The sequence below is a fragment of the Uloborus diversus genome, chromosome 8 (genome assembly GCF_026930045.1).
Source record: "Uloborus diversus isolate 005 chromosome 8, Udiv.v.3.1, whole genome shotgun sequence".
Taxonomy (NCBI): domain Eukaryota; kingdom Metazoa; phylum Arthropoda; class Arachnida; order Araneae; family Uloboridae; genus Uloborus; species Uloborus diversus.
In genome coordinates, this window is record NC_072738.1 from 1106378 (window position 1) to 1121533 (window position 15156).

General features: G+C 36.4%; 1 protein-coding gene across 1 annotated transcript in view; it reads right to left on the reverse strand.

Annotated features, from left to right (window-relative positions):
- Positions 1-15156, reverse strand: part of LOC129227859 (putative phosphoenolpyruvate synthase) — a 177501-nt gene that overhangs the window by 25712 nt on the left and 136633 nt on the right. The window contains exons 25-27 of the mRNA XM_054862478.1: positions 12991-13050; positions 9629-9729; positions 6027-6090 (exon numbers count right to left, since the gene is read on the reverse strand). Of these exons, the coding sequence (XP_054718453.1) occupies positions 6027-6090; positions 9629-9729; positions 12991-13050 (225 nt within the window). The remainder of the gene's footprint in view (positions 1-6026; positions 6091-9628; positions 9730-12990; positions 13051-15156) is intronic.

The window sequence follows — 15156 nt, forward strand, 5'->3', positions numbered from 1 at the left end:
TTTAACGAAACTCGAGAGGCTGTTTCAGCCATGCACGCAAGGCGAGATGATATGCGTAAAAAAAGGAAACTTTAGCTCTTTCGTACTGCCTTATATCCATTGCGTCATTTCCAACTGTTGCCACTACGCTTTTGGGCAGTACAAATGCCCTCCCCCTTAAAAAAAATATACACAAGTATATTTTTATTGAACAACTCTTCCATTCACTCTAGGCCGCAAATTATAAGGATGCACAACATGTGGGACAAAACTACCTAAGAGACCAGGCATCATTTGGACATCAAGAGGCAAACTCCCAGTTGAATTTCCCTCCTCTTTTGTATTTTCTTGTTGTGTTTGACAACCTTGTTGTGTTCTTGTTTGACCCATATCTGTGGTAGCAGTATCCGGGTCAACTAAGGGAAATCTGGGAGTGGCCAAAGCAATATTCTCTATATGTACCACCCTGACGTAATTTGATTTCTTTGCGTGCCTAATTTTTACCACTACTGGAGAGATAATTTCAGAAATTAGAAAAGGACCTTCATTATGTTTACTCAATTTTTTTGAGCGCCCTGGCTTCACAGCTGGATTATACCAAAATATTTCATCCCCTACTTTAAATTGCCGTATTTTACTTTGCCTTTCTCGTCTGTTTTCATTTGTCTCAGCCGCATTTTCCAAATTGTGTCTCACTGTGGCGTATGATTCATGCAATTTCTTCAGTAGCTCATTAGCATAATGCATATTATCCGCATAAGAAAAGGGAGTCGCCTTTTCCAGAAACTTATGAGGCACATTTAAATTTCTTCCATACATCAACCATGCCGGTGCAAAACCGGTCGACTCGTGTGCAGACGTTCTATACGCCAAGAGAGCAAAGGGCAATTTTATATCCCAGTCATCATGTTCGGAATTTACTATATGCGAAAGCGCGTTGCCTAACGTTTTGTGATATCTTTCCACGCACCCATTACTCTGTGGTCTCCACGCCAGGGTATCTAATTTTTTTATATTCAAACTCCGGTATACTTCCTTCATTGCATTGCTTAGCAAATTCAACCCCCGGTCTGACAAAAATTTTTTTTGGTGTCCCATAACGACTAATGAATTGCATCACTACATCCGCGATGACATCACTGCCTATCGTAGACACAGGGAAAGCATCCACCCACCTTGTAAAATAGTCAGTAAAGGTAATGATATATCTATTACCCCTTTCAGTGACAGGCAAGGGACCTACTATGTCGAAAGCGACTTTTTCGAATGGACCTGCCGGAATAGGAGCTCTCTGCAATGGAGCCAAACACCCTGGCAGATGTGCCCTTCGTTCCATACAACTCTGACACGACTTCACCCAGTTTACGATTTGAGCCTCCATTCTCGGCCAATAAAACATACTTTTGATTTTGTTAAAAGTTTTCTTAATCCCGGGATGACACGCTTGCGGACTATCATGATAAATCTCACATATTTTTCGCACCAACGACTGTGGCACAACGTACCTAATATCTTCTTCCCCCTTGGAATTTCTGTTTCTCGCATACCAAAATTTTATCCTTCAAGAAAAATTTCAGTTTATCCGGATTTATCGGGCTATTTTTTAACAGGTTATTCTTTATCCTAATACATGCTCTATCTTTTTCCTGTTCCTCCAGCAATTTTTTCAACCGAAATTTCAGCCTTAACCGGGCCCATCTCACTCAATTCATTGAATTGAACCTCCCTATTTTGTGTCTCATATTCAGAAACATTTCTGGACAAAAAATCCGCCACCGTGTTAATTTTCCCCGGCAAATATTTTATTTCAAATTCGAACTGGGAAAGCGATAAAACCCACCGGGCTATTCTGCAGAATGAATCCTTAAGCTTAAAGCAGCTAGTCAGAGGCGCATGATCCGTGTACAAATAAAATAGTTTCCCCAGCAGATATTGTTTAAAATAATTGGCAAAATACACAATGGCTAAGGCCTCTCTTTCAGTCGTCGAATATCGAGTTTCCGCAGAATTCAATTTCCTACTTCCAAAGGCCACGGGTTGTGGAAATCCTTCTGTATCCAACTGCGCCAGGACGCAACCTATCGCAATCTTACTTGCATCTGTATACAAGTGGATGTCTTTCTTCATATCCGGCAGATACAAAAAGGTGTCATTCATCAGAGCCAGTTTTAAATCCTCAAACTCCTCCTCCGCCTGTTCATTCCATTTAAACCCCTGTTTTTCTTTCGTTAAATTTGTTAAACTAACTGACCGCCTAGCAATATTTGGTATAAATTTTCTGTAATAGTTTATACATCCCAAGAAAGATCTCACTTGTTTCCTATTCTTTGGAATTTGAAAATTCTTTATAATATCAATATTTTTTTGATCCGGAAAAACTCTACCTTTGCTAATTTTAAAACCCAGGTATTTAACAGTTTCAGTCAGAAAAATGCATTTATTTGGCTTTAATTTTAACTTATATTTTTTCAATCTGTCAAATACTGCCTGAAGTTTCGGAAAATGGCTTTCAATTGAATTACTGCTAACTATGATATCATCAATGTAAACTCCGATATTCATGGGGTCCAAACCAGAAAGTATAACATTCATAAGTCTCTGAAAGGAATTCGCACTTGTCCTTAGACCGAAAGGGGTGCGAGTAAATTGGAAAAGCCCTTTCTGTGTTGTAATTGCCAATTTCGGTCTATCTTCGGGCACCACTATTTGTTGAAAAAATCCACTCGTCAAATCTAAAGTTGTAAAAAAATTTCCGTATTCTAACTTATCAATTGCTTCATTAATATTTGGTATGGGATAGGAATCGGGCACCACTTTCATGTTGAGGCCGCTAAAATCGACCACCAATCTAAATTCCCCTGAGGTTTTTCTTACAAGTAGAACGGGTGCGGCATAAGGTGATTCGGATGGTTCCAAAATTCCTGCCTCTAACAAGATATTTAACTGCCTATCCATTTCATCCCTTAAGTTATAAGGGACCCTGTATGGTTTCTTCTTTACCGGATTTTCATCCGAAAGTGGAATCTTGTGTAGTACAGCATCGCATCCCTGCAGGTCCCGTATCGAGCTTGCAAACACCTCTTTATTTTTATTCAGAAAGTCTATCATTTTATTTTTTATATCAGGTTGCAAATGATCTAACCTAAATATATTACTCCACTCTAAATCGGCCTCGTCGCATTCCCCAAACCGCTCCTCGTTTTCCACAAAATACATGTCATTCATTATACTCTCAGCTTTAACTACTTCTTCGCATCTGACCAACTTTGTTTGTTTGTTAATATGAATAAATTTATCTGTTGGGTTCATTATCAGGACCGGAATTCCATCTTTTTGCGCTCCCTTACTTATAGATCGGGCAATTAAGAGGTTCTTTTCCTGCTGATTATATGGTTCTATCATTATAACCTCCGAACCTAATGTATTTTTCAAGTTAACCTTTGCGACAGACTGTGAAAAGGGGGGCAAGGTGATTTTTCTGCATATATGACCTATTTGGCCCTGACTCCCGTTTCCAAAATTAAACATGGCGTCTGTTTGCTCCGAATTTTCCCATGAAATCATTTCATTGTTTATTTTTACCGTTTTTTTACTATAATTGATGATACATCCGTTTTCAACCAAGAACGGCTGACCCAAAATAACTTTAAAATTTTTTGAAATATCTTTTGAAATTATATAAAAATCCGAATTTATAACTTTATCATTTATGGTGACGTAAAGATGGACTTTTTTTAAGGATTTTTATAGCCTCTTTCGCAACGGTATTTATCCACAACGAGCATGGTTGACAGTCTGACTCCAATGGTATACAACCCTCCTCAATTAAATTCAACGTCGCCCCCGAGTCGCATAAAGCCCCCATCTTGTTCTGGCCAATCTTAACCTTTATAACAGGAAGCTTTCCTTTTTGCCCATTATTTATACGCACCCCAGGGATTAATGTCTGCGTTTGTGCCGACCAGACCCCCTGGTCTAGTTTTCCGGAATTTGATTTTTTTGTGTGCTCGTATCCTGGATTCGTTCTACAATATCGAGCTATATGTCCTATTCGCCCACATTTAAAACAAGTTACACTTACTTTTCTTTCATTACCCCGGCATCTATGCCCCTCCAACAGCTCAACCCTTTTTGTTAGAGAATCCATTTTCTCTAACAAGGTATTAAACCCGTCGCTTACTTTATTATTTTCTGTATTCGTTTGATTTATCCCAAACACTGACTCAGAATTTGCCTCGAAATGTTCAGATTGATTTAAAAATGGATTACCGGCGGATTGTGCTGCCCTCCAGGCAATTTCTTCACGACCTGCATAATCTTTGAGTTCTTCCAAATTTTTAGGATTTCTGACAATTACTCCCCTCAAGATTTCAGGTCGCAAATTTGCAAGAAGCATGTTCATTAACATGTGTTTACGCTGACTTTCCACTATTTCTTTAGATTCATTTCCCAAATCTAGCATTTTGCTTTTCGCATTAGCCCTTGCGATAAACCTCTCCACTGGCATATTTGGTGGCTGCCGGAATGCCATAAACTCGAAAAGGGCCACGCTTGGGGGCGGCTTGCTAACAAATTCTCTGAAAAGGACCAGTTTCAATGTTTTAAAATCACAAATTTCGTCGCGAAACTCATTGAAACATTCCCTAGCGTTTCCAAACAGCCTATCTCGTGCCACGAAATATTTCTCCGAATCAGACCAATTCCACTGCAAAGCCGAATCCTCTATCCTTTCAAAAAACTCAGGAGGAGGAGTTTCACTATTAATACCTTTAAACACAGGTATCATTGATAGATTCATTACAGATAAGCCGTGAGGTACAAAAACTCCTGATGCCTGGTCCTTGGCCATCCCTTCCTTATACAATACGCAAAAAACACACAAAATTACAAATTTAAAACTTGTAAAAACCACCACATATTATACACCGCTAATATGTTTTTTTTTTTTTTTATAAAACTGCAAAAAATCCTTGTCACGGCACCATTTTTGTACTGACGAAGCGTACAGTACGCGAAACACCAAAACACATACCCAAGATCACATTAATTACAATTCTTTAAAGAAAGAAACAGCTTTATTCTTACTAGGTGGCATGGTTAAGATGCAGCGTTATAACACAAATACAATTGCAAGAATAGTGCTTTTAAAAGAATTTAAAACTACTCCTTGATCAAATACTAACTCTAAAATTAACCCCCAATAAAAGTTAAAATACATTAGTTATTACACGGCCAGAGTTTCCACCTATACTTATTTACAAAAGCACCAAGCCCAAATAACTCTGCTTAAAATTAACTAATATGAAATTTGCATTTTTACACACATTAAAATAACATTAGCCTATAACAACATAATACCACAATTTGCACAAATTAAAAAGTTCTCATGTAATACATTAAAACATTACTTCACAGGGGTTGAATTCTACGACGAGGCATCAAACACTAAAAATCTCACACGCTGTACAAAAGGCACCAATTCGACCTTGCTTCAAAGATCTAGCGTAGGCTGAATGATTTGAGGATTCGCCCGCTGCCGGTAGCTCCGAACTCCAATTCCTGCTATTCATTTTCACGGGCCACAAGACTTATAATTTCCAACCATCCGATGCGTTCATTAGCTCCCAGGTCTGGTCCATGGGGCCTCCACTTCCGACACAGCGATGAATTTAGTCTGGCAGAAGACTCTGATAGATTCTTGGTTCACTTATGTGATGCCGAGACTTCACATCTTAGCGAGGAACATTTATCTGCACTTAACCTTGCAAAGGGCCATCCCCACATTCACCATTTTAACGAAACTCGAGAGGCTGTTTCAGCCATGCACGCAAGGCGAGATGATATGCGTAAAAAAAGGAAACTTTAGCTCTTTCGTACTGCCTTATATCCATTGCGTCATTTCCAACTGTTGCCACTACGCTTTTGGGCAGTACATTATTATTACCTTATTATTTACGTATTTATTTCCTGTGTGAAGCTGCTTTAGTACCAACTCTTTTCTTTAACTTATTGATTAATAATAGTAAAATTACGGAAGACATACTTGCCTTTGACATTTCTCTTTGCTGCACACCTCTTTGAGCCATTTTCAACAAAAACCTCATCTTCAACCTAATTTAAAGGAAAAAAAAATTATTTGAATTTTGACATCTTGATTTCAAATTATGTTTTTCGCAATCACGAGTGTGTGTATGTAGGCGTGTGTGTTTGTGTGTTGGGGGTATGTGTGTTTGTGTAGGGGGGTATGTGTATGTGTGTGCAGGCATGTGTGTGGGTAGTTGTGTGTATGAATATGTGTGTGTGGGGGTATGTGTATGTGTGTGTAGGCATATGTGTTTGTATCTGTGTGCAGGCATGAATGTGTGGGTAGTTGTGTTTATGTGTGTGTGTATTATTTTGTGTGTGTGTATGTGTAGGTGTCTGTATGTATGCGTGTGTGTATGTGTGTGTGTGTTCGTGTGTGTGTGTGTTCGTGTGTGTGTGTAGTTGTGTTTATGTATGCGCGTGTGTGTAGGACATGGATGCAACCTGGAGACGGCTTTCGCTTTAGGTGCAGCATCATGAGGACCCGGTCGACGGTGGTGCTGCAGAGGGTGGCGGTGGGAAAATAAAATGATAGGAACGTCAAAAACAGTCAAATGAGAACAATAAGCAATCGTGATTGCTCAAAAATTAGAAAACAAAAACTACTGAGATTTTCTTTCGCATGACTAATTTTTTCTTTTTTTATTACATTTAGAATAAATGCAATATGTAGAGTGAATTTATATAAATTACGATCCATTATTCCTCATGGAAGAATGAACAGCATCACAGCATAGACAAAAATGTTCCGCTCATAATTGAATGAATCTTCGTTCCCGTAAACCAATATTTGTCTTCTAGTGTCTAACCAATGTTTTCTTAATTAGCTTGGATTGCAAATTATGTCGAACATGCTTTTTTACATTTAAGGCTGATTTCTAAAAACTAAATACGAATTTCTGATCTGATGAAACATATACGTAAAAGGAACTAAAAAAAGTAGCAGCACCTTGTTGACAATGTAAAAGCAGCAAAAAAAAAAAAAAGATAAATGTTTGTTTTTGTACAAAAATCTTTAGTCGTTTTCAAAAAAGGAGTAATCAAGAATACAATTCATACCACTATAAATACATTTTATTTTTAAAATATCGCTTACAGCTCTTTATTTAGGATAAAAATAAAGTATCTTGGATTTATTTTTCCCTTGTAGCCAAAAATGTAAAAACAAATTTTAAAAATAGATAAATTCATCAGCATATAATCCTCTCAACAAATATTTTCTGTCCAAAAAAGAAAATTGTTTGTAGCTTTCTTCCTGTTAAAAAATAAATCACTCTGAATTTTCGGTGTCCCCACACCGTTTCACAGACACGAAATTTCCTTCCGCCAGTTTTCCCTTTCAATCTTTCCTTTTGAGTTTAGCCTATTGAAAATTTCAATCAGAGAGGTAGGGAAATTTTAGAGTCAACAAAATTAGGAGGAAACCATTTTTTTCCAGTCGTCAAAAATGAAATTAATTAAGAAGTTTACGATAAAAATAAAAACAAATCATCTCCACAATCATATTTAAACAATAAAAACATTTGCACTTTGAATTCATTTCATTTTGATTGAGTTATACTCATCTTTGACTTGACTCAATGTTAAATCTACATACTTGTAGATGGTATTTCAATTTTGGACAGTAACCTTTTTTCCTTTTCTGGAAACCAAAAATTAAGAATGTATTGGGAATCCTCACAATTTTTTTGATTTTTTTGTTTAAAAAAAAATCTTTTTTTTGGGATTGTTAGTTTGTTAGATAAAAAGGTTTAAAGTTCTATGGAGGGCGTTAATGTTAAAAGTTTTTAAATTGTGCGAAAATACTCTTGCAATAGCTAAATAAATAAAAAAAAATTATACATGTTCTTGATCAAGAGCTTTTTTAAACGAAGTTTGAAGCAAAGGGTTCTGTATCGACCTTAAATATCCCCATTGGTGCTAACGTCTTTTTAAACTGTTCAAAACTGAATGAAAAATTGCTCAAATCAAAAAATGAAATATTTGAATGCGGTGCTCTCACTGAGATCTTTGGAACAAAAAAAAAAAAAATTTGTTCGAATTGGACTATTCTCTCAAAAAAAAATTGGGAGGAGGGGGGAGGGAGACAGACCTATTGACACATTTTCCCCATCTCAAAACCCTACTTTCCTATCTCTAATTTTTAAATATATATTAAATTATTTTTTTGTATTTTTGCCTTTTGCTTCGTTTTAGCGATGCTTTTGTGATGCATTAAGCTTTGTTGAAGAGAAACTTCCCCCACTCCTTCTTATTCACACTTTACATAAATCAACTTATTTTTTAAGAAATATTTATACACACACAATTTACAACTAATTAGTTTTTCTACACACTGACACAGTTTACATGATGGGCAGCCAGTTTGCCCTTATTCCCAAATGGCGGTCAAAAAAGACGCAATAAATGTTATCCCGCTATTCGGTCAGGAGTTTTTCCAGTCATGCCTTCACGACTGCCTAAAGCCGAATGGACTCAGGCGCTCTCATGCATCTGCGCAGAAGGCAATCACCGAAAGTCCCATTACGCAATTATAGAGATCCCACTTATAAATTATGGGATCCCTTTCAAGTGTTACGCAATGTAACCACGTGGAGCATATAATTTCTTACAGGCTTTTATGGTTTTTTTCTTCCTTTGACTTTTACGGGGAAGTAGGCTAAAAAGGACAAACCAAGTTTGGTAGAGAAGGGGAAAGCGGACTCCGTGGTGCACCACGTCGGCAAAAATTACTCTTGTGCACCAAATTATATGCATAGATTTATTCTTTTTTCCTCTTACAGTTACTTATGAACTGCTCAAGTGTAAGTGTAATGCTCCCCCCCCAGTAGCGTATCTATGGTGTCTAGCGCCCCTGCCGAACTAAAGAAATTGCGCCCCTCCCCCAGGGTGCCCACATGGGAAGTCACCGGAGGTCATTGTGACCTCCCAAAAAAAACTTTTTTTTTTTGAACAGTTTGATTGATTTACTCGACAAATAGGAGGCATCATTGTTATTTTGTTTTCTTATTTTCTTTTTTAGAATTGTTTTCAATGATGCCCAATGTTCCTTATCAGTATGTGTGTATTATACCTATATATATACCTGTATATATACCTCCTCTAGCTCCTTTTTTTTAAATTTTTAAAGCATTTTTCAAACTCTATGATCAAAAAAAAAAAAACTCTTGATTTTTTTTTTTATAAATCAGTCGAAATGCCGTCCCCTGGCGAGAGCCACTCCTGCCAACCCCTAGTTACGCTACAGCTCACCCCACCAGGGGGCATTATACATTTTCAGAAGGTAATTCGAGAATCAGTTGCTAACTGTATACTGACTGAAAATGACTTCCTTTTTTATATTGCCATTTTTTTTCTTCTCAAGCCTACTTGTTCTAAAGCTTATTTAAGTTCAGTTAACGGTCTTTTAATTAAGTCATACGCAAATTTTTCACGTTTTAAGTAATATGAATTGTATTGCATTATAGGGGATCATCAGACTGTTAAATCTAGGGCATGACAGAAAACATTCGAAATCACAGGTTTATGAGCAATGAAAAGTTTATGCTTCAAAAAATAACCTTACTTTGTCAGATATCCCAGTTGAGCACTTAACTTAGATACTAACACGTCAAAATTTGTAGCTTCTTTTTGGCTGGCGTCCGCAGTCACATGACCCGCGAGATCCTGTGAAAGATTTTTCAAAACATTCAAAGGACCAGATCAGAGCAACTACTGAGCTACAGGGTGTCCAGCAAAGGACTCCCTGGTTTCAAAATTAAATATCTCGAAAACAAAGGACGATATTGGAATAAAATAAACGGTATGTTGATTGTGAAACCCATAAAAATCATATACAGGAACTTGGAAATTAGTTTAAAATAATGCCAACAGGTGGCGCTGCACGCTGTTATTGCAATATAAGTCTCCATAAATAGTGCTGCGAAGAGGCTGGACGATAATTTCTAGTGTATATGTAAGCATATCTGAGAGGATAAACCACTGCTGAAACAACTAACCTTTTCGCAGTACTATTTATGAAGACTTCTATTGCAATTACAGTGTGAAGCGCCACCTGTTGGTAATTTTTAAAACTAATTTACAAGTTCCAGTATATGATTTTTATGGGTTTCACAATAAGCATACCGTTTATTTTATTCCACTTTCGTCCTTTGTTTTCGAGATATTTAATTTTGAAACCAGGGAGTCCTTTGCTGGACACCCTGTACATACCGTAATGAATCAGTATTGGCTAAATTCAATCAAAAATATCAACTAGTGTCCAAGGTATGCATTTACAATGAAAATAGTTGACGCATGTTTTGGAATTGCAGAGAATTACGTCTTCAGAGGAATTTATGAAATTACGAAAAAGCAAATATCCTGGTGGTGGTGGTGGGACTAATCTCCATCTGTGTGTGTGTGTGGTCTCGTAAAACTAAACCACATTCATAAGGTCAAAAATGTCTAAGAAGTCCAAAAACAGCAGTGAATCAGCCCTAGTCTCTTCACGGGAAAAACCACGACATTGCAGAATGTGATGGGGGTAGAATGTGCAAAGGGAGCGACGTCGCATTTGGGACATGGTGGAAATCTTCTTTCGCCATCTTCAAAAACCAAGCATCTAAGGTGGCGTGTGGAGAATAGAGATGAGACGGGCTCAGCCCGGGCCAGAAGCTGGCTCGGGCTCTAGAACCGAAAATAGGTTTCGGGCTCGGGCGAGCTCGGACTCAAGCAAAGATATTCAATCGTCAATCTCCAAGCAAACTCAAAGCAAATAAACGTTTTCCTACTATGAGAAAAATGAAAGGAACCTTTAAATCAGTTCAATGGGAAAATTTAACCAAAAAAAAAAAAAAACAGAAAATAAATTAACGCTTATTTATAGTGTTTTTTTGCGATCACTATTGCAATATGTCACACAATAATGTATTTGAGTTGGAACATTTTTAGAAAATTTAGAAACTTCTCTGTTAATGAAGAACATTGGGCATAACATTTTTTCATTGACAGAGAAATCATGTCAGACTGTAGAAGGCTCGGTTTTTGATACAAGAAAGTTTCCTTCGGGCTCAGGCGGGCTCGGATTTTGGTCCAAGACAATATCACCTGGGCTCGGGCGGTTCCGGGCTCTCAAAAATGAGCCCGAACCCATCCCTAGTGGAGAACCTCGAGAAAGCAGTTTAATGTACTTGAATGTTATGTGGCTCCAGGGCGTATATGATGAAAGTATCAAAGGTAAGCAGGATGAGGTTCTAATACAAATACAAATACAAAAGTGACGATCAGCAACAGGCTCTGGGCCCAGCTAGACTGGTCCTAGTCAATTTACAATCTTCAGTGACGATCAATGGCCCTCTTAAAACTGTCTACTCCCTTGCTCATTACCACCTCTTCCGGTGAGCTGTTCCAAGGTTCCACTACCCTGCTATAATAATAATATTTCCTAATATCTATGTTAGCTTGAGATTTAAATAGCTTAAAACAATGACCCCTTGTCCTGTTTTCAGTGCTAAACTTCAGCTCCATAACATCCTTCATTTTAATAAGTTTAAACAACTGAATCTTGTCCCCTCGGTCTCTTCTTTGCTCAAGACTGTACATTTTTAGCCTTCTAAGCCTGGAATCATAGCGAATTCTGTCGAGGTTTTTCGTAAAAGCTTCCATGCCATGGAAGAGACCTGGACTGATTTATGGGGTCTTCCGGGTCGACAGGAAAACAGGCAGGTTCGGCGGGCAAATATGCTACAGCTCGACACAATTAGTCATCCTTTTGTATTCGCATCAGGACTGGCTTTTTTCCGGCAGAAACTGGTTTTTGCATTGCCAGTGGCAGAAACTGGTTATAATCGGTAAAAACCAGCAGAAACTAGCAGAATTTCTCAAGTTTTGAATAATATGCAATTAAAGATAAGGTATTAGGCAGGCTTTCATTTTTTTTTTTTTTTAATCATGCTGTATAGCAGCACCTACCAGAGCTACTAGTACTATCTCTTGCCCCAAGGCAGAGGTTCACCTACCATTTGTACTGGTTATCTCCAAATTTTTAATTTCGGCAGTTACATACCTTTGTTTTTCACTGCCTCATATTGCAAAAAAAAAAAAAAAACTAATATATTATATGCCGTCATATAGTAGAAATTAATTACGATTACAATAATTTGGAAGGGCATTTTTGCTTTGCTTTATTTACAAATTTTACTCCTACAATAACCGAAGTGTTAAAACCTTTAGAGCAAATACAGGGTGTCTATAAATGATGGACCCGATTTTAAAAAATCATATTTTCAAAAGTTCTCTACGGAATAAAATAATTAATGCGTAAAATTAAGGAGAAAATAACAAGTGTTTCTTCGCAGAGCAAACAGTAAAAGATGACAATTATCTCGACATGCTGGAAATTTGGTTATTTCCGCAACTGCTTGAGGACAGTCCCGTTCTCATCTTCCAACAAGATGGAGCACATCCTCATTGGTCTTTGTCGGATCGTAGTTACTTAAACAATGTGCTTCCACACAGATGGATAGGCCGTGCGGGTGACGATGATTTAACGTTATTCACATGGCCACCAAGATCTCCAGACTTAACCCCATGCGATTTCTTTCTATGGGGTTACGTGAAAGACCGTGTTTTTGTACAGCCAATGCCGAAAACGCTCCCAGAATCGAAGCAACGCATTTCTGCATTAACAGAGACATGTTATAAAATGTGTGGAATGACCTAGATTATCGAATGGACGTATGCCGTGTGACAAGAGGATCCCATATAGAACATTTATAAGGAAAAAAAAAAACTTGGTACTTTTCTCCTTAATTTTACGCATTCATTATTTTATTCCGTCGAGAACTTTTGAAAATACGATTTTTTAAAATCGGGCCCATCATTTATAGACACCCTGTACATTAAAATACGTTCAACAAAAAGTTCGTAAAAAGTTACATTACGTACTTGTAGTAATTTGACGAGTGGTTTTGGATCGGATCCCCAAGTTATGGAATGGACATCAAACTGGAAATGAAAAATAAATGAACTACAGTTGCGAAAGAACTGAGCCTTATTCCATGTTATTTAAGTATTTTTAAAGTTATAAGAGTTCTTAGCAACTTTTTGTTAAAGCAAATCAATCGATAATTTCGTCGTTTTTTTTCAAAAATACAAATTCAAAAAAATTTTGATTGCAAATCAAAATTGACTTTGTTGTTGAAAAAATGGTTGGACTGGTGAAAAAATACGCTAGATTAGATACGCTAGAAAAAATACGCTAGAATACTCAGAAAATTATTTTTTTAGATATCGCTATTTTAAAGAAAAATGACCATTCATACGAAAAAAGCGTGTATAAAATGCACTTTAAACATAACGCACGGAAGTTCCATCAAATTATTGTTTCTTAATACAGAATATGTAATTTTTTTCTAATCAGTGGTGCTTAAACATAAATGTTCTCAAAGGTATTTACAATTTTCAAGAAGTTTATAAAGTTCATTAGTAAAGTTTCGAATAGATTTCCAGCAGTCTTCATTACCTTTTCGCTACACATTTGAATTTTTAATAGTTTTTGAGGCGCTTGTGGTGTACTGTCGTCTTGTTTATTTTATTCTCTATAATGTGTGTTTACAATATATACAATCTCTATTTAGAATCTATAGATATTGAATGAAGGGTGTTCATAAACTATCTATCTATCTCTGTAGGGGAAGGTCGTTTAGCATCGGACAGCGGGTATCGGACAAGGACTGCTTCTTGATTCCGCCGCCAGGGGCAGCACGTACTGTGTCACGTAGTGTGCCGTATTGGGGAAGAAAGCCACAGACGCCATATTGGTTCAAATCAACCGTTCGTTCTGGTGTGCAAAGCTAGTTGTTTGTTTGTTGAGAGAATTGCAGTGCACGAACTTAACTTCTGGGGCATATACTTACACATAGAGTAAGTTATATTGTTTCATTGTTATACCTTTAGACTGATAGTATATTAATCTAAGTATTATGAGCTATAAAAGTGTCTAACTTAAGTAATAACCTAGCGGTGGTTAAACAACTGTAGCTTTACAATCGGGTTGTATCGGACAAACCAATTTCGGATTGTATCGGACAAAGTTACTGGCACCAAAATAAAATACTGACGGTGTTTTTTTTTTTGTCTAACAGGTTGAAACGGAAAAATCACGACATAAATGAGATGAAACAAATATGAAAGAAGCCATTGAAAAAGTTGGACTTTAATAAAATGACAATTAGTCAACCATATAGGCTATATTTTTCAAATTTTATGAAAAATTATTAATTATTTTCATTTTTAGACTTGTATACTATTCTAAGTAACCAACTACTTTGTTCGTTTTTTTTTTTTTTTTGCATATTAAAATGTTATTCTGAACTATTTGTTTTTATTTCAACATTTTAATGTTTTGTCCGATACAACCCTCCAAAATTTAAAATTGGCCAAAAATAGAGTTTGACAAAAATTTGTTTAAAAAATACGACTCCGTGTTTTTTAACCAAAGTTTACAATTTATGTTAGGTAACTTAGTACAGCATAATTTAGTGTAAGAACTAATTCTTTACAAATAAAACAAAAAATGTTATGATTGAAATGACTTAGGTGTCCAATACTACCCGACCTTCCCCTAAGTATTATTACAAAAATTAAAACAGAGTTTTATTTAAAATAAGACTCTTTTGCATTGAAATAGGCATTCTTTGTAACGCCAAAACATGTGTCTGAAGTAATCGGCAATTTGTGCTTTTTGACATTGGTTTTTCTTATTTTACTTTTTATGCACAAAGGTAAACTTAGGGGTTTTTTTTATTTATTTATTAAATTTTTTTTTTATTAATCTACAAGAATATTTTATTATTAAAAATACTTATAGTGTTTTATTTACTAGTCTTGTTGGGTCATTCTTCAAAAGGTGTAACTTTTCTGTCACAAGCCTTTTACAGAAAAAACTTTAAGGAACAATTCATTTAACAATGCTTTTTAATTTCATCAAAAATAAATCTATTTAAAACTGCCAACAATTTTTTTGTAATAATTTTTATTTTACTATATTTTTGGTTCACAATATGCGAATTCTCACCTCCGTGGCATGTCACACCTTGTTTAACTGTTTAT